The following is a 27772-nucleotide window of genomic DNA, read 5'->3' as shown; positions in this document are numbered from 1 at the left end:
CTTTGTATAAAATTTCTTTCTTTGTATTTCTTTATTAACTCTTTTGTAATCAGGAAAATAAAGCAGTAGTTAGGTGCAGTCAGTTTCTGAGCCAAACCACCTGTCTATAGTGAGTGGGACACAGGAGGGAAAACATTAGAGCTCTTGAATGAGGACTAACAACGACTCCCTTCATCATAAAGGCCAGCCATGGGTACGAGTCTCCATGAAGGCCATGATGAAGAAGTAGGCTAATGGCTTGTTTTTGTTTTTGTTTTTTTAATGAATAAGTCCCAAAGAGACCAAGCTAGATCATCCCTGTCCTAATGTTCCCTCCTACACTTCCATAAAACATTGTGGCTCTAAATTGAAAACAATAATTAGAATTGGGGGACCATCCATTCTTTTTTCATGGATTGGTTTGTGCCCCAGGTTCCCGTGCAGCAGTTTTTGCCTCAAGTTGTCTTGCAATCTCCCTTGCAGATGTCTTTCTTCTTAAGTTTGGAATAACTGCCTAAATATAGATGACTAACATCATCAAGTCAGAGACTTTAAATTTTCCAGTTTTTTAAAAATTAGTCAGCATTACAAATCATTTTCCAGTTTCAAGTAGTTCTAGTTTTAGAGAAAAGCCTCAAGTAAACCTTGGATATTATTATATTTCTTTTATAGAGTCTACCAAAAATCTTGCGAGAAACAATTTTCTAGGAGTGAGAGCATTAGAAAAGGGGGGAGCGTCTTTAACTGATAAGAGGACGGCACCTGGCACTCGCTGGCTTAGCTACTTTTCCAGGCAGTTACTGGAGATATTAGAGAATTTAACGCATCCGTCAATGTTTCCTTCATTTATTTTGACGTGCTCATGACTTATTTGTTGAGCTCTATAAAGTTTCTTGGCTGAATTTTTGACTGAATTTGTTCCTACTGATAAGTGGCAACAACATTTTGGAGTTCCTGCTTCCACACTGAGTCAGAAAGCCATTGAACGGCTTTTTAGTCTTTTTGTCAACCGGAGTGTGTCCGATGAGTACCGGACGTGACAGTGAGCAGGAAAGTGAGGGGAGATCCCCAGCCCTCTTGCCGTCAGCAGCGCTAGGCGTACATGATGTGCCAACAGAAACTGTGAGATAACATTGGGGGACGACAGATTTGTGACCTGAAGATTCAGATTCAGTAGTTCATGAGAAGCTGTAAAACCCATCCCCGGTACTCTGTGAGCTTGCTGGGGCCCCGTGCTCGAGGTTATTGTAAACGGCAAGTGAACTTCACTAACGACCAGACAGCCCACTCATGCCAGCTTTGCTGTCCCGTACCCATCAAGTGTTCCTGCGGGGCTTGAAGCGGGGGCTCAAACGGGATAGAGGGACCTCCCTGGTATCTATGGAACAACGTATGTACGGTAGTGGTGCTGGGAAACTCTTAACTCAGTGTTGTTCGATAGGACACTCTGCCCGGCGGATGTGTTCTATAATCTGTGCTGCCCAGTGTGGTAGCCAAGAGCAAAATGGGGCTGTGAGCACTGGAACTATGGCTAGTGCCACGGAGGAATGGAATATTCATTTTAATTAACTTTATTTATTTATTTTTAAATATTTCATTTATTTATTTGCAGAGAGAGAGAGCAAGAGAGTGAGAGCAGTATTACACGCAGGGCGAGTGGGAGAGGGAGAAGCAGGCTTCCCAATGAGCAGGGAGCCCCGTGTGGGCCTCAAACCCAGGACCCTGATCATGACCTGAGCCAAAGGCAGAGACTTAACCACTGAGCCGCCCAGGCGCCCCTGTTTTAATTAACTTTAAAATGGAATAGCCACGTGTCTGGCGGTTACTGTATTGGATGTTGCAATTCTGGATTACGTATTATGCTTTAACTGAAATAGAGCTGACACATAATGTTATGCTAGTTTTAGGCGTACAGCGCCGTGATTCGACCACTTTAAGGGATGCCGTGCTCGCCTGAAGTGTAGCTTCCATCTATTGGGTCTATAGGACTATTACAATACCAGTGACTATGTCCCTATGCTGTGCCTTTCATCCCTGTGGCTTCCTGTTTCCAGACCTGGAAGCCTGCACTCCACACCCCCCTTCATCCAGCCCCCATGGTCCTCCTTTTCGGCAATTACCAGTTTGTTCTTTGTCGCTATGGGTATGTTTCTGTTGGTTTGTTCTGCTTTGTTTTTTAGAGTCTGCATAGAAGTGGAATTATAGGGTATTTGTCTTTCTCTGTTAACTTATTTTACTTAGCACAATATCTTCTAGTTCCATCCATGTTGTCACAAATGACAAAATCTCATTCTTTGTATGGTTGAGGAATATTCCGCTGCATACAGACACACCACAGCTTCTTGATCCATTCATCTGTTGATGGACACTTGGGTTGCTTCCATGCATTGGCTGTAAATAAGGCCACAGCAAACCCGGGGATGTACGTATCTCTTAAAATCAGTGTTTTCATTTTCTTTGGGTAACTACCCAGGAGTGCGATTACTGGATTGTGTGCTGTTTCTGTTTTAATGATTTGAGGAACCTCCACACCGTTTTCCGTAATGGTTGCACCAACTTACATTCCCACCAACAGTGCACAAGAGCTCCTTTTTCTCCGCATCCTGGCCCACATTCGTCATTTCCTGTCTCTTGGATACTAGGCGTTCTGACGCCTGTAAGGTATGATCCCGCGTTGTGGTTTTGATTTGCATTTCTCTGATGATTGGTGACTCTGAACATCTTCTCTTGCATCCATTCGCCATTTGCAAGTCTTCTTTAGAAATTGATTGTGTGTTTTTGACTGGAACTGCTATTTCCTGAGATGGGAATGATGACCTAGAGAAGTGTGGCAACATAGGACTCGTATTTGGTTCCAGGACAAAGCCACAGCAAAGGAGAATGTGCTTGTCAGACAGAGGAGAGCACAAGGTGGGGCCACTCTTCAATGGCGCTGAACCTGCGGCACATCATGGCCTTTTGTAGTGACTTGGCTTTGTATCCGCTGACCATTTTTGATCTTCAGAGGCATACAACTATGTGGGCACAGAGCCCGTTTCTATTACAGGTACTTGGCCTTACTGAAGTATCATAAATCATGATGAGTCAGAGCACTACGGTGTATCAAGTTCTCTGATTTCTGACATAAATTTATTTTAGCAAACAGCCGGGGATTTAGAGCTGGAAGAACCTTTACTGCAGAAGAGGGGAGACAGGCAGGAGAGTTGCAGATTTTGTCATGGGCAGTGGCAGGGCTAAGTTTAGAACCCGAGATTCTTGACTTTGAAAGCAGTTAGTTTCCTCTACAATCCTGATTTTCTTAAAACTCCCCACAAAAATCAAAGCCCTCATGTCAGACAGTCTGGGCACCTTTTCACCTGCTTTATTGATGGATAGGAAGAGCATGGGTGCTTCTGGCTCCTTCCAGGCAGAGCTGAGCAGAGCTTACTCACTCTCTCAGTGTTGACCAAATGCTGGATCCTCAGGGCTCAGGCCTGTGTGACACAGGGAATGGCTTAGAGCTCCCTGATAGTGCGCTTCGCGATCTATGGAGGGGCACGAACGGGTTCCCAGAGGAACACAGCGCTCTTCAGGGCTGAGAACTGAGTGGCAGAGGAGGGCAAGGAAGCACTCAGATAGCGTTTCTGGTCATGTCTGACCTGCCTTCAGCACCAAGACAACCATGGACGCAGAGGTCAAACCTTTCACTGAAATTAAATTTTCCGTTTATGTAGGCATCGTTTAGCCAACTTCAGCCTCGGCAGAGCGAGATTACAAGCTCATGCTGCGTGTCTGGCGGAACACAGGCACATTAATCAGAGACATCTGGCGAGTTGCTAGTATGACTGCCTTTCGCTAGGAACGCAAAAACTATCATTTGAAACTATTGTTCTTCCCTGAAAAGGAAGGATAAAACAAAGACTTGCCATCTGACTTCAGATGTTGACTCTAGTTTTAGGAAGGACAATTAGTTTTCTCTGTCGCTCCCACCCCAGGAGCAGAATAGGTAATAGGAACATGTTGGTGAGTCATGCATGGAAATAAGATCTACATCAAGGGGTTGAGAAGGAGTGTGGTTGTTATCATCGGGGTTTCCTTCCTGAAGAGGGGCCGAGCATTCGCGTGTGCGTTATGGAAATGTGGCTTCTTCACTGGACGAACTGTTTGTATGGAATGACCAGTAGTAGTAATAATAGTAGCATTCATATGTCACAAACTATGTGCCGGCCGCCATTCTGAATGCCTCACAAATACTGAATTATTTAATTCTCACAACAAACTTATACTACAGGTCGTATTATTACACCCCCATTCTACGGATGAGGAAACTGAGGCATGCAAAATTAAGTATCTTGTCCAAGATTACACGGCTCTTAATATCAGAGCCAGGATTCAACACCAGAAACTCTGCTGTCTCAAGTCTGTTCTAACAACTCCGATATACCACCTTTCCAAGATGAAAGTTACATTTTAGTTGGGAACCCTGGTAAAAAATTAAATATGTAATTAGAAACGGACGTGTGTCTAGTGCTTTGGTTTTGTATGATTCCAAACAGCTCCTGGCTACTCTGTCTCCCTGAAAATGATGCTTCCAGGAAGTTCTGCTCTGCACTCAGTTTGCAGTAGAGGAGCATGTGCTGGGCCGGGAGAGAAAGGAACTTCTTTTAATTTTTAGTTCCATGAAATCATGACTTAGATGTTGCTGCTTGAGAGGTTCTATACCCAGCTTTCACGTGATCGGTCATTAAAGATTGGAAGGAGTGTACGTACAGACTTCTACTAATCAGTTGGGCAGTTAAAAAATTTGTATTGTCTTCACTTACGTCTTCCAAAAAGCAGAAAACAAAGCTCTCTATATAAGGAAAGAAGGAAGACGAAGTCCAGTTGTGCGGGGATCTGAAAGCCAGAGGCTACGGGTGAAGGCAGAGGGTGCTGTGTCTGGCATGAATGTTCAGAACGTTTGAGAACGGGGGTTACGTTTTCCGGCGGTGGCGTGCATTGAGACACCCCGAGCAGACCCGGCTACTCAGGAATGCCTGAGAAGACCGTTACAGGTTAACTGCTGGGAGTCTGTTCCTTAATCGTGGGGACGGGAGACTTGCCCGATGAGGTGGGAGTTGCTTTTCATGGCACCCGAGAAAGAGAAGTGGAAGTTCAGAGTAGTTCAAGAGTTTTCTGAATTTGCTCAAGGTCGTGGGATCGGTAGTTTCCTGAACCAGGACTCACGTCTATGTCTGCCTGATGCCAGGTGCGAGCTCTCCACCACGGTGTCCGAGGGCAGCCCCTATAGGAGGCACAGCCAGCCGTGGGAATGGCTCCCCCTGGAGGTGTGCGTGCAGGGCAGGAGTGGAAAGGGTGGTGCTGCTTTAAAAAAAAAAGGTAGGGGAGAGGTAAGGAGCACAGACAAGTTGAGGAACCTCCTAGAATTAGGAAGCGGCTCCCTGGACATCTCGGTGACCCTAAGGAGGCTCAGGCAGACGTTCTGATTCCTGGTCCCAGTCCCTCTCGCTTCCAGCCTCTGACCCCTCGTCTTTCTCTCCAGCAGCCGGAGGCCCTGGGCCCCCTCACCGCGCACCCGCAGCCGGGCGGCCTCTCGGGGCTCAGATGGTCTTCTGCTCCGCTTAGGCTGCCCTTTGCTCCTGCTCGCGTTATCCTCAAATCTTCTGGTCTGCCAGTTGCCAGGTGTTGGGGAAAATGTCTCATTAAGCCTCGGAAAACACTCGACACCCGAGGCCTCGCTGCTGGGAACAGTCCAGAGTCCAGGCGCAGGTGGGCGCGCCCAGCTGCCTCGGAGCGGCGCCCGCGCTGGCGGCCTCGGTGCCCCGGGTCCCGGCCCGTGCCCTGCTGTGCTCAGGCCCCGCGAGAGCCAGCAGCCGTGGCTAGCGGCTGGGAGTGGCCAAGGTGTCCTTCTGTGCTTTGGGTCAGCGGCTTCAGTTCAGTAACTAGAACCTCTCACTCAGCCAAGCTCGTGTTCAATTTCGTTTTCTCCTTCTTTGGCTTCCCCTCTCTGCACGCCTGTCCCGTGTCCCGTTTCTGTCGTGTACGTGTCCTCGGTCCCCTCATTCCCCTTCACCCTCGGCCAGCGGCCCCAGTGCCGGTTCAAGCACCTGCTCCAGGCCAGGCACTCTCAGGGTGACCTGGGTTGGGGTTTTCTCTGCAGGTTCACAGCCGCCTGCCGGCGAAGTATTACTGTCCGGGGCTCGGCTGGCAGAAGTCACCGGCCCGGGCTCACCGTGCAGTGCCGTGAGACTTGTGACGTCCCCTGGGTGTCAACACAGCTGCCACCAATTCGGAGCCTCCCCGAAGCCTATATCATTCTGTTGTACTTGCTGCGATGCTCACTTCGACGAAGCTGACCGCAGTCTGTGGGGCTGCCGGACTGCGGATAGGTTCCTGCAGATGAACCGAGCGGGCCTGGCTTTGAACCGCCGACCTGCAGGCCCGAGACGAGCCTCCAACCGCCCTCACATCTTCTAAGTGTCTTCTGAAATGCGCTCCTCGGTTCTGACCCAGTTTTTTCTTACAGACATCGCATGTCTTTCTGGACACTGCCCATTTTCTTGTTAGATTCATAGGAAAGAGTATAATAGAAACAGTACCGTCCAGAAGAGTGACCTTTTTCATTGAGCTCGTTGGATCAGAGGGAGCATCTCCACGGACCGTTGCCTCCTAAGCAGCAGCACCGTCTGCTTCCGGGAAAGCCTCCCTTTTCCCTCTGGAAGCCTGGGCAGCTCCGCTCCCGTCCCCTGACTTTTTCTAGGGTTTAAATTGCAATGGAATTCTCAAAAAGGGAAGCCAAAGACAAAGCTTTTTGGTTTTTAGACTCTTTCTTAAATTTTATTATTTTAAATTTACTTGACACACAGAGAGATCACAAGTAGGCAGGCAGGCAGAGAGAGAGATAAGGAAGCAGGTTCCCAGATGAGCAGAGAGCCTGGGACCTTGGGACCATGACCTGAGCAGAAGGCAGCTGCTCAACCGACTGAGCCACCCAGGCGCCCATCGGTTTTTAGACTCTTTCTAGAAGTACCTTGTCTGTGAAAGATGTGTTTCTTATGTTTCTTGTATTTATTCTTTGATTAAAGCTGTTTCCTTCTCTTAAAATCTCATTTTAAAATAATTCACCTCCTCCCCTCCACGTTGACTCTCCTTCAGATTACTTGTTAGTCGTAGGTATTTTCGTGCAGCCTTGTTTAACAGGTTTTTGTCAGTTTTTTGTTTTGTTGTTGTTGGTTTGTTTTGTTTGAGATATACAGCCGGGAATGACCAGAGGGTGTCTTGTATATAATTCAGACTAAAATGTGAGCAGTTGGGAACTCTCAGTGTCCACTTAATGCTTCCCGGAATGTATGTTTATCATGTCCATTAATTTTAACTGGTAACTTTCAAGCCGCAGGGGTTTGAGCATCCCTTTGGGGACGATAGATCAAGCTCTCGGAAATAGGAGGGAAAGAAAGATCTGCAGCTTCCAGTCCCTTCTTTCCAGGTCAGATGAGGGGGAGGGAGGTAAAACGCGAGAAAGATATCTCCTGAAATTTCTTGGAACAGAAACACTGGGAAAGCCAGGTGTATTAGTTTCCCTTGCTGAGTGACGAGCCAACATGAACCTAGCAGCTTAGCAACACATATTTGTTACCTAGAGTCTCTGTGGGTCAGGAGATGACCCAACAGATTTTCTGATTTTCTGATTACTGAGAGGAGATGACACAACAATTATGTCATCTGCTCAGGGTTTCACACTGTGAAACTTTTGACTGTTTCATTCTGACTGTTGTCAAAGAATCAGCTGACTGTGTCCCTTCCTTGAGCTTTCTAGTGGAAGAAGCCCTCCTCCAAGCTCCCAAGATTGTTGGCAGAATTCAGTTGCTTGCGGTTGTAGGACTGACGTCCTGTTTTCTTGCTGGCTGTCAGCAAAGGCAGCTCTCGGCTCCTAGTGGCTGCCTGGAGCTCCTAGCCGCATTCCTGCTCCCAGACCCATTCCCAACATGGCAGCTTACTTCTTCAAGGCCAGTTGGAGAATCTCTTTATAGTTGATTAAGATGAAATCTTATATTACACACATGGGATGACCTTCCCTTCACTGTTGCCGTATTCTGTTGGCAAGGAGCAGATCACAGGTTCTACCTCTCTCAAGGGTTGGGGATTATACAAGAGTTTGACGCAAGGGATTGGAGATCATGGAGACATCTTAGAATTCGGGACACTACACTAGGCCCTTTTGTTTTACTGTTGTGAGATTCCCCGGGTGGGAACGCCGGCCATGCTGGAGATACAACGCCTTACGTAAAAATCCAGAGGCTTGTAGACGTGTGTCTGTGGCAGCATGGTGTGAGCTATGTACCGTAGCCCAGACGTGAAAACAACCCAGATGTCCACTGACGATGGGATCAATGGGTAAATGAAATACAGTGTATACATACAATGAGATACTGTTCAGCCTTAAGAAGGGAAATAAACTCCTTCCTTTTTTCATGCTATAACGTGAACGAACCTTGAGGACATCATGCCAAGTGAGTAAGTCGGACCCAGAAGGACAAATATTGTATTAGTCCACTTATATGGCCTACCTAATCACATTTGCAGAGACATAAAGCAGAATTGGAGGTTGCCAGGGGCTGGGAGCAGAGAATGGGAGTTATCGTTTAATGGGAAGAGTTTTAGTTTGGGAAGATGAGAAAGGTTCTGCAGATGAATGGCGGTGATGGTCGAAAAACAATGAGGATACCCTTACTGCGACTGCACTGCATTCGTAAAATGGTTAAAATGGTATCGTTGGCAAATGTGTGTTTCACCACAATTAAAAAAAACATTCCAGAGTCCTGGGGCTGACTTGACAGCATGGGCCCCGCGGGGCTGACCCACATTGCAGGTTCCGTATGGTTTCCTGGGAAGAGGGAGAGAGGAGTAACGATTTTCTTATTTCTGTTTATTTGTAATATTGCAGAGGAGAGTAAGATATGGAAAACTCCTGCAACAGATGTTAATTTGGTATCGTTAACTAATCAGCCACTGTTAATTACTTGATAGTAATTGATTGATCGCTTCAGCAGCCCGCGGTGCAGTGCCGCGGGAATCAAGAGGAAAAGGACAACTTCGGGCTCCCTCGCCTTTGCTTGTTTACAGCCATAATTCATAGCCTTAAGCATGCATCGTAGTCACCTGCGGAGGATTTAAAAATACTGATCCTTGAGGTTTAACCGCCGGGGGTCTTATTAAATTGGCTTGGGGGGAGCACCCTGGGCGCCAGGATTTATACAGCCCCCCCAGAGGCTCATGGTGTGCAGCGACGATCAGGAGCCTGTGTTCTGTAGGTAGGAACACACTTCCTACCGCCGACCTACAGCCTGTGTTCTGTAGGTAGGAACACGCTTCCTACCGCCGACCTACAGCCTGTGTTCTGTAGGTAGGAACACGCTTCCTACCGCCGACTCCAGAGACATTCAGTTCGACGACTGAAGAGGACAGTCATTGAGTGTGTCAGGTTAACTCCCTTGTAAATTTTGGTTGTTTTTAACGTTTCATTATTAAACTCTGTTCTTGGATGCTCCTGGGAATAGGCTCCTGGGCACACACTGAAGAGAGACAGAGGTTTTTGCCATGAGCTTGAAGGAGCAGTAAACGTGATTAAATCACGACCGTATTCAATTACATGGCAGTGGAGAGAGCGGGCGGACAGGAGAAAGTCATGCTCGTTTTCTGATTACGCACAGGGTGATCTCATCGTTCTCAGGCTAGTTTCTCCAAATCATAAACTTGTGCCTTTATTAGTTTTCTTTCTTGTTGGTTTATTTGGGAAAAGGAAGTGAAGAGATGCTTCTTTTGCTTCTCACCTGCGGCTTGTTTACGGAATAGCGACACTTCTCATCTCCGTTCCTGTCCCTGTACCCGTAAACTTGGGGAAGGAGTAGGAACGTTCGTAGCCCGTTAGCATTCTTAATCTTTTGAGTTCCTCTGGGCTCCAGGTGCACTTGTAGGATTTGGCTCCTAAGAGGATGAAGAAGGCACGGCCACGCAGTTGGAGATCTCAGTCTCCTTGGGGAAGCTAACATGTTTGCAGTCTTGTGTAGTTTGTATTCTAAGAGGTAGGTGTGCAGAGGAAGGAGGGGGCACAATTTGCTTGGTGGGATCGGGGAGGGCTCCATGGAAAAGATGAATCCAAGCTGGGTTTTGAAGGAGGAACGGCCGGCAGAGAGACAAGGCATCTGGCACATTTGGGGACTTGTAAGCAGCTTAGTGGCCCGTGGGTGCTCTGAGCACCAGGAGGCTGAACAGGCAGCGAGGCTGGATTGTCAAGTTTTACCACCATTGGGAGGGGGGCTCCCTCAATAAAATCAAGGTAGGTCTTAAGTATAGTTTTTAGGGCTGTTTGAGGTTTTTAAGTTGCTGGTAACTTGCCGGCTTCTAAGAATTACAGCTATCCCTTAGGTGGGGATAGCTTCACGTGCAGGGCACTGTTCTTAGAGGTTTAAACCGCGAACTCATTAAATTGTCATAGAAATCCTATGACCTGTGGACTGTGTTTATTGTGTTTATTGTGATTTTACAGCTGAGGAAACTCGAGATTAAGTGACTTGCCCAGGGTTCCACGGTTCATAAGGGGCAGAATTAGGACTCAAACCCTGGCACTGCGGCTCCAGATCCTGTGCCCTTGGCAGTGTGCGTTACAGAATGCTTTCTCTCTCTGTGTGTGTAACTGAGCTACGACGTGCCGTGCGAGCTGCATGGCCTCAGCCTTTCTGCTCACAAGAAACCCTTGGCAGATAAGAAGGAAAGCAGCAGGCCGTGGCCACTGGCCCCTACTTTGCCCTGAGCTTATGCAAAGAAGGTTGTGGGATATGCTGTTGCCCAAGAGAAGCAAACAGTGAGAACACAGGCCTGTCAGGTCAGAACCGGAGAAAAGATGCGGGACCCTAACGTAACAGGAACTGTTGGTGGACTTTGACCGACTAAACTTCCTGAAGCAAATTAAAGGACAGAAATTTATGGCTTCCAAGAATGTTGATTACATAGGCAGAGGATGAGAAAGGATTATAGGAGGTTCTGGGTGTGAATTCTGAGATCAGCCTGGTGGGAGGAACTTGGAAGTGAGCTGAGTGTCTCGGCAGCGCCTCTCTGTGTATCCCTGGTTTCTAGAACGTTTCCCATTCCACTCTCCTACCCCCCAAAACACATGCCGTTGCCTCCCGCATCGCCAACACTCGACTGTCATTGTCTTACTAACGCGCGCGGCACTCTGTGAGCAGAAAGGATTCCTGCGCTTTCTTCACAGCCGAGTCTGGGATTCGGAAAGGTCAGTGACGTGTCCGAGGCGGCACCGTGAGCAAGGGGCAGAACAGATTCGAACGAAGGATTTTCCGACAACAAACTCGTTGACACATTTTTTTTCCACATTTTATTTTTTATTTTTATTTTTTATTTTATTTTATTTTTTGTTTTAAAGATTTTATTTATTGGACAAAGAGAGATCACTAGTAGGCAGAGCAGCAGGCAGAGAGAGAGGAGGAAGCAGGCTCCCTGCAGAGGGCCTGATGCGGGGCTCGATCCCAGGACCCTGAGATCATGACCTGAGCCGAAGGCCGCGGTTTAACCCACTGAGCCACCCAGGCGCCCCCACATTTTATTCTTTTGATGAACTTTTCACTGAAGTACACAAATCCTAAAGGGAACAAGCCCATGTTACCCCCAGACGGACCAGACAATGGCACATTCCCCATTCCTCAGTCCCCTTTCTCTCCTCTAACCTCTACCGTTATCCACCTCACCGGTAGCCAGGGTCAGTTAGGATTTTCACAGATTACTTTGTGCCTATCTTTGTCTTCTTTGAAGATTTGATTTACTTATTCGAGAGAGCATGCATGGCTGGGGCGAGGGGCAGAGGCAGAGGGAGAAGCAGGCTCCCCCTGAGCAGGGAGCCCAACGTGGAGCCTGATCCCAGGACCCCGAGACCATGACCTGAGTCCAAGGCACATGCTTAATTGAGCGACCCAGCACCCCAGTTTATTTCTGAATTTTATCTTAATGGGTTTATAGACTAGCTTGTTTGTTTTACATAGTGAGAGTCACTTATGTTATTGTGTGTGGCAGTAATAATTATCAATCAATAATAATGACTTATTAATTATCAGCTCTATACAGTGTTGATTGGATGTTGTGCCACAGTTTGTCAACTCTGCTATCGTCAGCATTTGATCGGTTTAGCAGTTTTGAGCAAGGCGGCCACGAACGTTTTTGCTTGTCTCTCTCCCTCTGTATCTGTCTGTATCCGCGTGTGTCTGCACATACGCATCCGTCGCACGCGTGTGAGTTATGGCGGTTCTGTACCCAGGAGAGGAAATGCCGGGGACTGTGTTCTCTCTAAGTTCACATGGGATACAGATTGCCACGTAATCTTCCGAAGAAGTAGGTGAACACACACAGACTCTGTCCAGGAACCTGTTAGCATGAAGTCACTCTGCCTGCTCGGCGCCTTTGGCATTGTCAGTTGTTTTTTGTTTTTGGTTTTGCTTTTCCGCTCTAGCCGTTCCGCTGGGTACATTGCGGTATCTGGCTACGGCTTTGGTTACCTCTTCCTTGATCGTTAACAAGGGTGAGCTGTTTTAGGAATATGTGCTTTCCACTGATGTCCGGTTTCCCTACAGCTCGGTGGTACAACTAGTGCCCTACGTGAAGGCTCTTCGTTCGTGGAGGTGGATTTTTGAACTTTCTCCTCTGTTCCAAAGGCCTTCCTGTTCCTTCTTGTGCCATGAGTTTATTCTTTTCATTACTGTGATGTCTAGGGAATGTTGACATCCTTTACTTCAAGTCTCCCAGCTGTGTTACGGCTCTCCTCTCTTGTGATGGCTTTTCTTGGGCCTTGATGACCAAGAATTTTAGAATCAGCTTGTTAATTTTCGTAAAATTTTTCAGAATTTTGACTGAGATTTCATCAAACCTGATCTGAGTAGCACGGACATGGTTAAAAGATTTAGTCTTCTCATCCACAGCTATGGTGTATGCTTCCATTTCTTCCATTTCTCTTAAAATTCTGTACTTCTCTCTGTAGAGGTCTTAACACGGTTTTGTTAGATATGATCCTGTATATTGGAGGTTTGTTATCTTTTTAAAGTGATGTAATTTAAAATTTTTCATTTTTAATTATTTGATGCTGGGATATAGAAATAAAATTGAATTTGTTTGGGGACCTTGTATCCAGTTGTTGGAATCACTTGTTAATTCTGTTAGTTCACCTACACATTCCTTTGAATCTTTTACTTATACAGCGTGTCTTTAGAAAGAAGGATACGTTTATTTCTTCTTATCCTACATTTACATATTTGGTATTTTTTCTTTTTTTCTCTTTGTGTGTGTGTGTGTGTGTGTGTGTGTGTTTGTGTGTTTCTTTGACTTCTGGTTCAGGGTCAAATTAAAATGTCTCATTTCTGATACCTAGAGGAAGGCTTTCAATATTTTACCATGTGATATAATGCTTTCTGTTTTTGTTTTGTTCTATACATAATCTTTAATCAGATTAATGAAATTCCATTCCACTCTATTCCTAATTTGCTAAGAACTTTTTTAAAATTTAGAAATAATATACAGGTGTTTACTTTTATCAAATGCTTTTTCTGCATCCAATAAGATTTTACTGATTTTTTTAAAAGATTTTTAAATTTATTTGACAGGCAGAGATCACAGTAGGCAGAGAGGCAGGTAGACAAAGAGGGGAAGCAGGCTCCCCACTGAGCAGAGAGCCTGATGCAGGGCTTGATCCCCGTACCCTGGGATCATGACCTGAGCCGAAGGCAGAGGCTTAACCCACTGAGCCACCCAGGCGCCCCTTTACTAAATTTATTTTTATCTTTATTTTTTCTAAATCGTGAATCGCATTAATTTTTCTTTCTTGTGCTGTGAGTTTTATTATCAGCCTATTCTCATACTCTAAAATAAGGTGGTAAGAATTCTTCTTTTTTATTTTCTGAAAAAGATTATGTAAGATTAATGTTATTTTTTCCTTCAGTGTCTGAAAAACTTAGTGGTTGGATTTAGAATTCCTTTTGTGAGACCGTTTTTATTTTTGGTTCAATTTTTCTAATTGCTAAACACTTTTTTTGCTTCTTCTTTTGTCATACATGGTTTATTATATTTTTCTCAAGGTTTTTCATTTCACTTAATTTTCAGAAGTTGATTATACTATATATCCAATCATTTCTTTTTATATCTGTAATATCTGCAGTGATGGATCCCTTATTTTTAAGATTGATAATTATTCTGTCTGTCTCCTTGCCTTGCTGAGAATTCCTCAGTTTTGTGTCTTTCTAAAGAAACCATTGAGGGCTGTGTTGTTTCTCTTCATTATACTTTTTTTCTATTTTACTATTTTCTGCTTTCATTTTAATGTTTATTTTCTTCCCCCCCCCTTTTTTTAGCTCACTCTGCTTTTTTTCTCTAACATTTATTTGATTTTATCTTCTTCTTTCCTAATAAATCTATTTAATAAGGTAAGTTTCCTTCTTAGCATGACTTATGTACATCTCATAAGTTTTGGTATGTCACACTTTTATCATTTATTTCAAAATACTCTTTGATTTTTTTTTTTTAAGATTTTATGTATTTATTTGACAGAGAGAAATCACAAGTAGATGGAGAGGCAGGCAGAGAGAGAGAGGAGGAAGCAGGCCCCCCGCTAAGCAGAGAGCCCCATGCGGGACTCGATCCCAGGACCCTGAGATCATGACCTGAGCCGAAGGCAGCGGCTCAACCCACTGAGCCACCCAGGCGCCCTACTCTTTGATTTTCTTTATGATTTGATCACTGATCGGTGGGTGATTTAGAAATGTATTACTTGGGGCACCTGGGTGGCTGAGTTGGTTAAACGTCTAACTCTTGTTTCAGCTCAGGTCGTGATCGAGGGTCGTGAGATCAAGCCTTGCGTTCTACTCTATGCTGAGTGTGGAACCTGCTTGAGATTCTCTTTCCCTCTCCCTCTGCCCACTACCTTCCCCCGTGTCTCTGCTCAAGCATGCACTCTCTTACAGAAAATAAAATAAAATAAAATAAAGAAATATATTGCTCAAAAAATGTGTTGCTCAATTCTCAAACATTTGAGAATTTTTTGATTATTTTTTGTTGCTGATTTCTAGCTTCATTCTGCTATTCAAAGAACATACTCTGTTGCTGAGACGTGCATTAGGGTTCACCATATCATCAATATTCATTAAAGTTTTCATGCATTGAGAAGAGTGTGTATTCTGAATTTGTTGAATGCAATCATTTACTTTATTTTTGGAGAGGAAGCTGGGGGTGGGGAGAGGGAGAGGGAGAGAGAGAATCTAAAGCAGGCTCCATGCCCAGTGCAGAACCTGATGCACAGTCCTGAGATCATGACCTGAGCCAAAAGCAAGAGTGGACCCTTAACCAGCTGAGCCACCCAGTGCCCCAAATGTAATCATCTAAGTGAAGTATCAGTGAGGTCAAGAAATTACGTTTCATAGTCACCTATTTAAAACCGTGTTCTGACTGACTTTTGTCTCTTGTCCTGTTAGTTACTTAAAGGGATGTATTAAAATCTCCCAAAAGAATTGTGGATTAGTTTATTCTTTTATTTTTGCCAATTTTGTTTTTTGTATTGTGATGCTATCTAATTAATTGCATACAGATTTAGAATACCTGTATTTCCTGATCATATCAATATGAAATATCCATCTTTATTTCTAGAAATGTGTTTTTCTAGTTACCTATATCAAGAAACATTTTCTTTGTAATTGGTGTTTATAATATATAAATATCTCTTTCTACTTTCTTACTTCCAGCCTTTCTGTATCCTTATCTTTAAGGAATGCTTCTTATAAGTAACACGCGTTTCATATTTCCCTTTTATTTTATTTTTCAATCTGACAGTCTTTTCTTTAAATTGCAGTGTTTAGTATATGTATCTTTAATGTAAATATAAATATTTGCTTATTACCATAGTACTATTTGTTTCTTATTTGTTACACTTCTATAGTTTCTTTTTCTTTACTTTCTTGACATTTTCTAGGGTTGATTAGATGCATATTATTTTTCCATTTTCTTTTCTGTTAGCTTTCTAGTTAAATATTGTTTGGCTCATCTTATAAGGGTTACCCTAAAGTATAACATGCTTCCTTAATTTAGTAAATTTCTAATAATAGTTTAGTGCTTTTATCACTTCCTGGACCTTAAATTATGTTTACTGCCATCTCGTCCACCCCACGCACAGCTTCACTGTTGTTCTCAAACATTTTAAAATCCTTGAGGTGTTGCTGTTACTTTTGTAAAGATGAGCTTCCTTTGGTCATGGATGCCTTCTTTGTCCGTTGCTGTTTCTTCCTTCTAGCATCTAGTAGTTTCCATCTGGGGTTGTTTCTGTCTGGAGCTCTCCAACATTGTGAGTCTGTTGTCAATGGAGTGCCATTTTGAAATGTATTCATTTTGCTTTTACGTTTGAAGGCTATTTTCACTGGGTTAAGATAGTGGAAATAGGCATCGTGAAGCTCTTTGGAGAGCCCATTGTCTTCTGGCTTCTTTTATTTCAGTCGAGGCGTAAGTCACCTAACCCCGTAACTTATTTACTAGTTGTGTGAGGTAATTGTCTCTTCTCCAGTTGCATCCCAGGTTTCCCATTTCTGTTTGGTTTTCATTAATCTGACTATGATGGTCTTAGGTATGGTTTTCTTTGGATAAGATTATTTGAAATTCTGTATCTGATACCTACAATATGTTGACCTGTTAGGTCTCTTTCTATTGTTCTCTTTTTTTTTTCTCTTGGTCTTCACTCATTTGGTCTTTTCTCTTGGTATGCCTGATGTTTTACCATGTACTCTTTAGGGGAAAGCTCTAGAGAAAATTTGAGTCTCTAAATTTTGTGAATATCCTGGAGAAAACACTTTTCTTTGCTTGTGGCAGGCAGTCAGGCTAGGAACAAATCATTTTAACCAAAATGGGATTTGACACTTTGAAGTTTGTGTTCTGTCTTTTTCCAGAGCTAGCCTCTTTTGGGCTGATTCTTTCTCTCGGTACAGCCTTATGGATGACCCCTCTGAAATCCTGGGTGTTTACCAGCATTCTTCCTTCACGGTGTGCCTTGAACATTAACTTTGGTCTTCCTAGTCCTTTGAGATTGCCAAAACTCTGCTCAGTGCTGGGTACAAATCAACAAATGCCTTGAAGGGAAAAGCAGAGGTGAATATCAAGCTCATATTTTCTTGTCGATAACAGCTTTTCAAGCTGTGGTTATGTTGATAGGTGTCCAGTGCTTTCAAACAAATTTGTAAATATCTACTTTAGCTCTTGGAGTTGTACTGTGTGAGCAGGGACAGTTGTTTTGGTAACAGTTGGTCTATCATTGTTGGAGAAGGAGTGGCCAAGTTCATACTCTTAGTCACTGCTGTATGCTGCCTCTTAGACATTTCAAGAGAAGACCCATTCCTTCAAGAATTTATAATTTGGGGCACCTGGGTGGCTCATTTGGTTAAGCTGCTGTCTTTGGCTCAGGTCATGATCCAAGGGTCTTGTGATCGAGTCCCACATTGGGCTCCTTACTCAACAGAGAGCCTGCTTATCCCTCTGCCTGCTGCTCCCCCTGCTTGTGTTTGCTCTCCTCCCCCTCTCTATGTCAAATAAATAAATAAAATCTTTCTAAAAATTAAAAAAAAAAGAATTTTAATCTTGTTTGGAGAAAAAGTTATAGAGAGAACCCTTTTCTATTGGTAGGATGTTATAATAGGGTTATACACTCAATTAAGTTAAAAGGATTTGGAAACTTTTTGAGATCATGGGCCATGCTTAGTTAATTTTTACGCCCCAAGTAAATGTTTGATAAAGTTTGTTGAATTGAATAGACATGGATACAATACTCTAGGAGTTTAGAATAGACTTAAAGGATTGTGTGAGCTACACACCTGCACCTGGGCAGGTCGGCTAGATCATAAAGGGAGAATTATAAAGCTTGAGCTGATCGAGGGAAGAAGAAATTAAGTTGGAGGAGAAAACAGAGGCTCAGTCTAACGATAAAGCTGGCAGGCATATGAGGCCATGAGGATACCAGCCTACTGAAGCAAAGGGTTTTTTTTGCAAGTAAATACTGGATGGATGAAGTGGAGTCATGTGGTGTGAAATGGTGAATACCAGATTGTGGGATGTTGCTTTTCTTCTACGGTCAAAAGGGTTTTCAGACTGCTTCCATGGAATGTTCATAGAAGTTAAGCCAAAAGAAGAAATAAATAAAGAAGACTCTGAGGTTTGGAAACATTGGTTTAAGAGATTCGTTTACTGGAAGATTTCTTTGAACTTGGAAAGTATGCATTGTGAATTTCCAAAATTGTTCAACTCAGCACACTTTTGCTCATAAAGGAAGAGCACTTCTTGGAACATATTTTGGGAAATTAGGCTCTGTGGGCATTGATGAAACACTGGCTGGGATGTTAGGAGAGTATTGAAGGCCTGTGAAAGCTGGAGCTGTTTTGGCATTGTTCAGATGCTTGCTCTGAGAAGAACATGTTGTCAATGTATTTTCTCGATATATATCAGCTGAGTGAATTATTGGCTTCAGCAGATGAGGGGAAAATGAGATCAGATGAAGTCAGTTTTTAGCAAGAATAATCTGATAATCAAGTATAGAATCGACTACAGGGAAAGAGGCTAGAAGCTGAAAACTCTTTTTAAAAAAGAAGCTATTAACATTGTACAGACCCAAGTTTTTCTCTTGGACCGTGGTGACATCCTTGAAAAGGGAAACTGAAATGAGTCACTGATATTTTTGTAAAGAGACATGACAGGTTTGATGATAGGTTAGTTGCAGCAGGAGGTAAGCTCTCCAGGTACTCAAAGAGTTAGTGTGGCTCCGAGGGTGATGGAGTCACTGGAGAGCAGAAGGAATCTCTCTGTTGTGTCTTCTTTCCATAACCTCATGATCTGATGGGTGGGGCCATCCAGGAAGGAGGCAATCCATGGAATTTTACTTATGTTTGAGAACTTTCTGTCTAGAAAAATATGACAAGTTTTGAAACAGGAAAGCTAGTGGCAGGAGAGAGTTTGAAGGAAAGATACAGAAAAGAAACCCTTATTTTTAGAAATCACACTGAGTTTGACTGAAAGCAAGTGTGTGGTGCAGGGATTCTAACTTAGCCCACGAGGTCGCTTTCCTGCCAGCTCAATAGTTCTATGATAACTATGGAAAAGTATGTTAATTAAAACTTTTTAAATTTACGGTGAGGAAGTTTGGGTAATTATTTTGAGCTACTTCTTTTCCAAAAGAAAACAGAATGTTCAAGGACTATCAACAAGAGGGCCTTGGATTTGGGAAATGACTAGGTTATGAGATTGGAAATGTATGTTCTGTCTAGTCTAGACATACTGAAGGTCAAAACGTAGGTGAACCCAGCCTGCCACCATCACCCTCTGTTTCTGATCGAACCTAGCAAGTCCCAAAGGGGCTGACTTCTAATAGCTCAGAAGAGGCAATAGTCTTCCGACCCATGGACTTAGATTGAAATCCTAGGGGTATTAAGTTGCTTCTGACTTTTTAGTCCATTTTTACAGAAAGTAGGAACAGTAATTATCTTACAGGAAGATTAAATAAAGTATAAAATAACTTCTACTATAGGCATTATGCATGTAAGTGTACATGAATAAATGCATCCTTTGTTATAGTCTCTTAAACGACCTTCGACCAGCCAGATTTTCTCTCCGTCTAAAAAAATCATGTATCCATTACTATTACTAATATTATTAACTGTGTTAACCTAGAGATCTTGAGAGAGGCTGCATTTGTGATGATGACAGCCAGGAGTGATAAAACTGATATAATGTCAATTACCGAAAACTATTCAAAATATTTTTAAAGGTTTTATATGTGAAGTATGGTAGTTATCAGGGTCTGTGTGGGCGAGGCCAGAAGAAAATTTGTCCCTCCCGGAAAAGTGGTAAGTACCTAGGTGGTAATATTAGAAATCTAAATAAAGTAAATCTAAGCAACAAAACATGGTTTTCATCAATGTCATTTTTCATCTCTTTCCCATTACGCCAGTGAGAAGAAGCTCATTACAGATGCCCTTAATAAAAACCAGTTTCTAAAGAGACTGGATCCTCAGCAGATCAAAGACATGGTGGAGTGCATGTACGGGAGGAACTACCAGCAAGGCAGTTACATTATTAAGCAAGGAGAACCAGGAAACCACATCTTTGTGCTAGCAGGTGGGTTTCACGGGTTTTTCCAGGTATCATACAATAAATACTTTGCCTACTGTCTTATGATTTTTTACAAACATTTATCAAAGTGCAAAACCAGTTGCTCTGTGTATACACAACATCACAGATCTGAGTTCTTGAAATAGTAACAAGGTCGATCTAATCATTCTGGTGATGGTGATGTTTACTGAATGCTTTTTCTATGTCAGGCCGCTGTTGAGCGTTACTAGAGGGATCTCCTGTCACCGTCCCACCAACTCTGTTAGGCACGTGCTGTTATCTCCGTATTCCGAACGTGGACTTGGAGCAGAGAAGTTCAGTGACTTCAGAAAGGCCACGGAGCTCCCTCGTGGTGGAGGTGGAGTGCAGACGTAGGCAGTCTGGCTTGAGCCGGTACCCTCAGTCACAGTGCCACTTACTCGGCTACAAGAAGGCGCTTCTATTCAAAATATTGCTGCTTATGTGGACAGTTTTAGCTTGTTGCAGCAGGATAAGGAAAACAGTGTTTTTTATGGTTCTGTGAAGTACTTTGGTTATATATGAATGACTTTAAAAGATAATTTAGGTACATGTAAGTGCACATGACTCAAATGGAATGCCTGAAGATTAACACTGGTGTTTTAAGAACCATTTCAATTTTCTACATATATCCTATAGGAACATGTTTACCTGCTGGATAGATTTTAAAAATCAGATAAGCAAAGGATTTCTTAAATGCATATCAAATGCATGCCTTATATGGTACTTAAAGTTATTTTAGATACAAAAGCAAGACATGATCTGAACAGGGTATACGCTTATTGAACACCTTATCAAATTCTGAATCACCCACTTTTTGAGTTTTAGGGAGGAAGTTAAAGCAGCTTAACCAAATGGAGTGTAAACTGAGTTTTCCTGTGGCCTTTTATTTTCTACTGCTAGTTCCTGGCAATCTAAGAACGCTTTTATGATCCTTGTTTCCTTAGGGCCTTAGGGATGGGGCAGAAGTTGCCTATCCAAACTAGTTAATAAGCATGTAATATTCTAGTTATAACCGTATGAAAGATTGTTTTCATATACTTTGATCCTTCAGACACTCTAGTTCCATAAATATTGGTGTTTATTTGCTGTAAACATCTTTGTAGACACCCTTAAAATTATACAGTGATTCTCAAGTAATTATTCTACCCAGGAAGTGAAATATGGTCTGAATTTAGCTAGCCTCCAAGTTTTTAGGGACAGAGATCCGGAGCAATTTCCCCCTCTTTCAGCTTTTCCCTTGGCCATTTCACTTCTACGTTAGCAACACCAGAAATTCTGACAAGAAGAGATAGATCATTAACTCAGCAAATTTTCATGGAACATACTAGGAAAGGATGAGAAGCTCATGTCAGCCCATCAGGTTCCTTGCCAGTGACTCCAGTGAAAGGCGAGAGCAGAGAAGAGTTAGGCCAGAAACTGGTTTCAACACAGTCATAGATACCAGGGCTAGAGCACACAGAACAATGAAAATTGGGCCGTTTCTTATTTGAATTGATTACAGTATTATCTCAGGACTGACTTGCCTGATGTCATTGAGCAAATTAATTCAAAATCTCCCCTTTATAACATACAGCATGAATAGTCCATAGTAAAAGCATATTTGGCTTAAACTTTTGATATTCCATATAATTCTTCAGTATTGCTCAAGTACCATGAGTCATCATCAATTAAAAAAAAAAACTTGAAATGCATGACAATCCATGATATCAACTCAACGGTACCACTAAGTGCTTTCAATGGAGTAGAATTTAGTTGTAATGAGAAATTATTAAATTTTGTATCATGTCTGTAAGATTTGGAGCCCAAACAGAGTGTATTTTTTACTACAATTTAAGTTCTATCAGAGCAAGTATCTTCTGGGTTTTGTCCACACTGTCTCGAAGGCTGTTGGACCAACTCCTGGTACTCAAATCCGATTTGGTGAATGGCTGGCTGGAGAGAGGTGACCCAGAGCGGCTTGGTGGTGAACTAGGAGAAGGAAAGAGTAATTCTCCAAGGGAAAGAGAACGACCCCACCATCTTTCTTCCTTTAAGAATGTAGGTCTTTCTAGCACATGACTGTTTGTTAGGCAAGGTTAGATTCACACTTGTTCAAAGGGAAAGGAGAGAATCACCAGGCAAAGGAATTGTGAGGAGTTTGCTGTCTTCCCCTTGCCTCGGCGGTTGCCCAGATCAAGATTAGTGTCAGACCTTGTCTCATGTTTATAAGACAAAACTTTTTTTAAGAGCTATTTTAGGTTTGCAACAAATTTGAGAGGGAGATACAGAGATTTTCCGCCCTCCTCTCTCCCCACACATGCATAGCTTACACCATTATCGACATCGCTGACCAGAATGGTCCTTTTTTTTTTTTTTTTTTTTTTAACCAAGGATGAACCTATATTGATACATCATCAGAGTCATCTTAGGGTTTGCTCTTGGTGTTGCGCCTTCTGTGGATTTAGGCAAATGTCTAGTGACATGGAACCTAACATTATAATTCCATGCAGAGCATTTCTCACTGCCCTAAAAATTCTCTGCTCTCCACCTGTTCATCTCAGCCAACGCCATGCCTGGCCACCACTAACCTCTCTATTTTTCTGCATCGTTTCCCTTTTCCAGAATATCATATTGCTGGAATCATGACTGTGTAGCCCTTTCGGATTCACTTCTTTCACGTAGTCGTGTGCACTTAAGTTTCCTCCTGGTCTTTTCCTGGCTTGATAGCTCCTTTCATTTTAAGCACTGAGTAATATCCCATTGTCGGGATGGACCACAGTTTGTTCATCCGTTGAAGGACATCTCGGCCATTTCTCAGTGCTGGCAGTTACAAATAAAGCTGCTATAAACATCCGTGTTCAGGTCTTTACGTGGACCTGAGTTTTGAACTCCTTTGGGTAAATACTAAAGAGGGCACCTGCTGCATTGTACGGCAAACTCTTATGTTTAATATCGTAAGGCATTACCACACTGTCTTCCAGAGTGACTGTCCCATGTTGTGTCTCCATCAGCAGTGGAGGAGCATGCCTCTTGCTCCACATCTGCACTAACATTTGGTGTCCTCACCAAATTTGGTGTTCCAGATTTTTGTCATTCTACCGGGTGTGTGGTAGCATTTTACTGTTGTTTTAATTTGCATTTCTCTGATGACATAGGATGTGGAGCATCATTTCATATGTTGATTTGCCATCTGTATCTCTTCCTTTGAGAATGTCTGTTAAACTCTTTGGCCCATTTTCAAATGAGACTGCTTGTTTTCTTTTTGTTGAGTTGTAAGAACTCTTTGTATATTTTGCAAAACATTCTTTTATCAGATGTGTCTTTTGCAAAAATATTTTCTCCCAGTCTGTGGCTTGTCTTCTAATTCCCCTGATGCTGTTTTTTTCAAGCATTTTTCTTATCAACTTCCATTTATTAATTCATTTCAAGGATTGAGGGGAAGACCACAGTGGACGCAAGGTGACGTTCCTTGCCCAGGGTCACACAGCCGATGATCGGTCAGTGCTGGACGGTCAGACTCCAGGGCCGGTGCACTGCTCAGGGAGGACAAGCTAGTCCTCCTGTTATTGCGAGCAGCTCCGCTGTGTTTTCAAGACATACAGACATACAGGGATTGTTGTGTTTCTTGCACAAGAGAAATAGTTTTATGTGCCACGTTTTCATGGGGTAGAAAGTATTTCAAATACAACACTTGCCATCCACTGCTTCAGAGAAAGAACTTTGTAACAATGATAATAATATTAACAGCAGCAAACACTAATACAGCATTTAGTATGTGTTAGCCTTTATTCTAAGTTCCCCACCTCTATTACCATATTTAATTCTCACAACCACTGTGTGAAGTCAGTACTAGTTCTAGTACTCCCATTACCGGCAAAAAACCTCAGACGAAGTAGATAACTCTTTCTTTCAGGGTGATCAGCTAACATGGCCAAGTTGCTATCAGTCTACACTCTCCACCACAATATTGTAACGAGAATCATAAGATATCTTGCTGGTGTGCTTTGTGTACTTTCAGATGGTCTTACTTCTGCAATTATGGAATCCAGATGGGTTTTGATCATTTGTGTTTTTCTTTAATTCTGACTGACAGAGGGCCGACTAGAGGTGTTCCAAGGGGAGAAATTTCTATCATCCATCCCTATGTGGACCACGTTTGGGGAACTAGCCATTTTATACAACTGTACAAGAACTGCCTCCGTGAAAGGTAACGGGATAAAATGTTGTATTTTTGAATCATTACCCAATGCTTATGACAATCTGAGTCACTATGGCCTGCTGAGTATTTTTGTCTTTCATGGTGCCTCACGTGCTCTTATTAATAGAAATGAGTGCTTACAGCATTTATATTGAAAGCACTCATCTAAACAATTCAAATTAAGAGAACCTTTCCATCAGGTGCCTGTATATAAAATATGAAAATAGCTTCATATTATTGAATTATTCCAATATTTGCTTTAATTGCCACTTCACTTTTTTTTTTTTAACTGTGTAAACATCTGCCTTTGGTTCATCCAGAATATTTGCCTTTCATTCTCCATGATGTTCTGATCATATTATAAACCAGAAAAATTAATGAAACTAAGGAAAATATATAAATATCAAAAGGGATGAGAATTAATTGGTGAGAGTTTCATGAGTGACTTCTGGGATTAATTTAAGCGTTCCTGTTTTTATTGATTTCATTCATGGTAATCTTGGGCAGAGTTAATTAGGTGTGTTTCTCAGTATTTAGGACTGGCGGGGGCATCTCAGAATTGCTGCAGGATTTGATAACAATGCAGATTCTGGGACTTTACTCCAAACCTCAGTCAAGATCTTTGGCAATGGAGCCTGGGCATCTGTATTTTTAACAAGAATGCCAAGATAAACCTAAGTTGCTCCAAAGTTTGGGAAACCAAAGCTTTGGGTCTTGATTTTTTTTATAGGCTCTCATTACTTCTTAAAAAAAAAGTGCAAATATAATTTAATCTAGATCTCTTAGAGCTGCAACTTCTGCTCTTCTTCTTTTTTAGATTTTATTCTTGCTTTCCATGTCTTTCCTATAAAAAAATTGTCTCAAAAACTGTCTTGCATAATCTCTATGAAAATGATTTGTATGCACTTTATACAAAAGTAACCATAGAGATCCTTAAAATATATTGGCTCTCATTAGCTACAATGTCTGAACAACATAAAAAGATATAAAAACATACTCATACACTGAGAGATCTTAAACTTCCAATTATCGACTTGTGAATTCTTTGCTCTCTGATCTAGCTACAAGCTGGCTGGTTTTCTCTTGTATCGCAGCATAAATCTGAACTACATCCTGATGATGTAGTATGTAATTAGGAATTGCAAACTAATTTTGATGTCATCCTAAGCAAAACATAATTAGAGAGGAAATCTTTGCTACTCACTTCCAAATCATGGTTCATTTCAAAGCCAAAGATGATTTTATGAAATTGCCCACGATTTATGTCACTGCTTCCTTCCATTTGCATGTTAAATAATGCATTTTCCAAGAAATATCATTTTATGAGAATACATGAAAAATGTATTGATTAACATTATGGAGTGTTTTCTTAATGTGGGACTAAACAATATTTTATTATTTTCTTGATTTCTCGAAAGCTATTACCAACGTTAAAACATGGGCACTAGATCGAGAGGTGTTCCAGAACATAATGAGAAGGACGGCTCAAGCTAGAGACGAACAGTACAGAACCTTCCTCAGGAGGTAAGAATGACGCACGGGCGCAAAGAGCAGAAGGTGAGGGCCTTATTGTGGACATGTAGGTTTTACCACAATGATCATTTTACCGTAGCCTTTCTCATTTAAGCATTTTCTACATGACTAAACCACTGGAGCAAAAGTATTCCCTTGCAGTAAATGCCACTGGGTAAAAACATTATATTGAATCCCAGTTGGCCCTGCACGCTGATTTTTTCCTTTCACTGAATTTGCCCTTGTGTTGTCAGGGTTGTCGTACACGATGTAAAAGAATGGGCAAAAAATTCCAGAATATTCACCCCGGTTGCTCAGTTGACTTTGAAACACATTCTATAATTTGGAAGTGGATAGCAAAAGACAGTTTTCCTAGTAATGCCTTGGTTAAAATAATATTAAAATTAACGTATTTTACTGTCTTTAATTGCTTTCCCGGAGACATGTTTTCTCGTTTGTATAACCACCCCGTCTTCCGAATTATTATTATTTGTAGCAAATTAACTTGCCAGAAATGTTACTATATTTGTCATAATGACACAGTTCCTTGGAACATATTTTGTGAGCTATTCTGTAACCCCCCCCCCACCAAAACTCAGATGCATTAATTCATAGAGAAGCAAATACGTATCTCACTGTAAAAGCCAGTTATGACTATAAACAGATATTTTTTGGAGAATATAAATTCTTTATTTAAACCATTTCCATGTTTCTTTGTGGGAGATTTGACAGTCTCTACAGCTGTAGTACACACTGTGTTACCTATGATAAGTGATGGTGATAATAATTATAATAATAATAATTGTGAGCTCTTTTTAATTACAGTGATTTTATCTTGCACAACTAGCCTGCAAAGCCAATGACTTTAGAGCTGGCGTAGTACCTAGTATATAGTAAGAACTCAATAAATAGTGAATAAATGCATTGCTAATCAATGGGACATTGTAGGTGTGAAGGGTTTTCCTATAGAATCTTGCTGATCTATCCTCCACAGTTCACACTGCCTCCTGGCCAAGAGCTTCAGCAGCAGTAAGCAGGCACCTTCCTGAATTGCCAGCCAACATCCCGGCTGACGCGTAGTGGGGTCTGCCCGAGTACAGGTGACCTAAAAATCCAACAACTGAGCAACTCAGGTCAGCACTAAAAAGCGAATGAACTACAGTCACGCAAGGGCCAAGAAGGGGTAAATAAATCAGCCAGGGCTTGTGAACTGCCTTTGAGCACGTGAGATAAAGCTTGAGCCACTAGGTACTCATGTCGTTCCCTGGAGTCTAGAGTCTTCTGTCTAGTGGAAGGAGCTCAGAGAATGTACTAGCACATAAACCTTTCCCCTTCTTTCTTCCTTCCGTTCCCGTGTTCATGCTCATTCGTCACATCCTTATTACCAGGCCCTAAACACTGGCTCAGTGGAGACCCAGGTAGACCTGATCTCTTTCTTTATAGAAGGAAAACAGACTAGAGATTTTTCCTCAGACCAGTCTCCTCACTAATCCCCAAGGGTAGCAGGTTTACAGGAGAGAATTTTCACCCACATGAGAGACCCCAGCCTGGACCAGAGGCAGAACGTTCACCACGAGCGTGTGTCAGCCAGTGAAGAGTCCGGTTACTCTTTCTTTACCTTTTCATTCATAGGAGGGAGATTAGAGAAAGATGTTTCACTTGGTTTCATGACACACAGTGAGCTCCTTTTCCATCTACATGTCCTTACTATGAAGTGTGTAATATATGTGTAAAGGGTGTACAGTACTTATGTAAGTTATGAAACACACAAAATGAGTGTCCCCGAGCTCCTCCCTGTCCAGACCAAGACCTGGGACATTGACAGCTTCGTTGGTGGCTCTCACATGCTCCCCCACTCACCTCCCGGCCTCCACCTGCCTCTGCGTGGGAGCGGTCTGCATTCGGAAGCTTAGTCCTCAT

At 42.5% G+C, this 27772-nt stretch overlaps 1 protein-coding gene across 2 annotated transcripts in view; it reads left to right on the top strand.

The window, feature by feature from the left end:
• The window catches only part of PRKG2 (protein kinase cGMP-dependent 2), a 97780-nt gene that overhangs the window by 11877 nt on the left and 58131 nt on the right, over nucleotides 1–27772 (top strand). For both annotated transcript variants that reach the window (XM_059385798.1, XM_059385792.1), the window contains exons 3-5: nucleotides 19982–20148; nucleotides 24236–24349; nucleotides 25759–25864. In XM_059385798.1, the coding sequence (XP_059241781.1) occupies nucleotides 19982–20148; nucleotides 24236–24349; nucleotides 25759–25864 (387 nt within the window). The remainder of the gene's footprint in view (nucleotides 1–19981; nucleotides 20149–24235; nucleotides 24350–25758; nucleotides 25865–27772) is intronic.

This window comes from Mustela nigripes, chromosome 1, assembly GCF_022355385.1.
Source record: "Mustela nigripes isolate SB6536 chromosome 1, MUSNIG.SB6536, whole genome shotgun sequence".
In the NCBI taxonomy this organism is placed as follows: domain Eukaryota; kingdom Metazoa; phylum Chordata; class Mammalia; order Carnivora; family Mustelidae; genus Mustela; species Mustela nigripes.
Note: the sequence above shows the minus strand (reverse complement) of the source record. Positions and strands in the feature narration are given on the sequence as shown.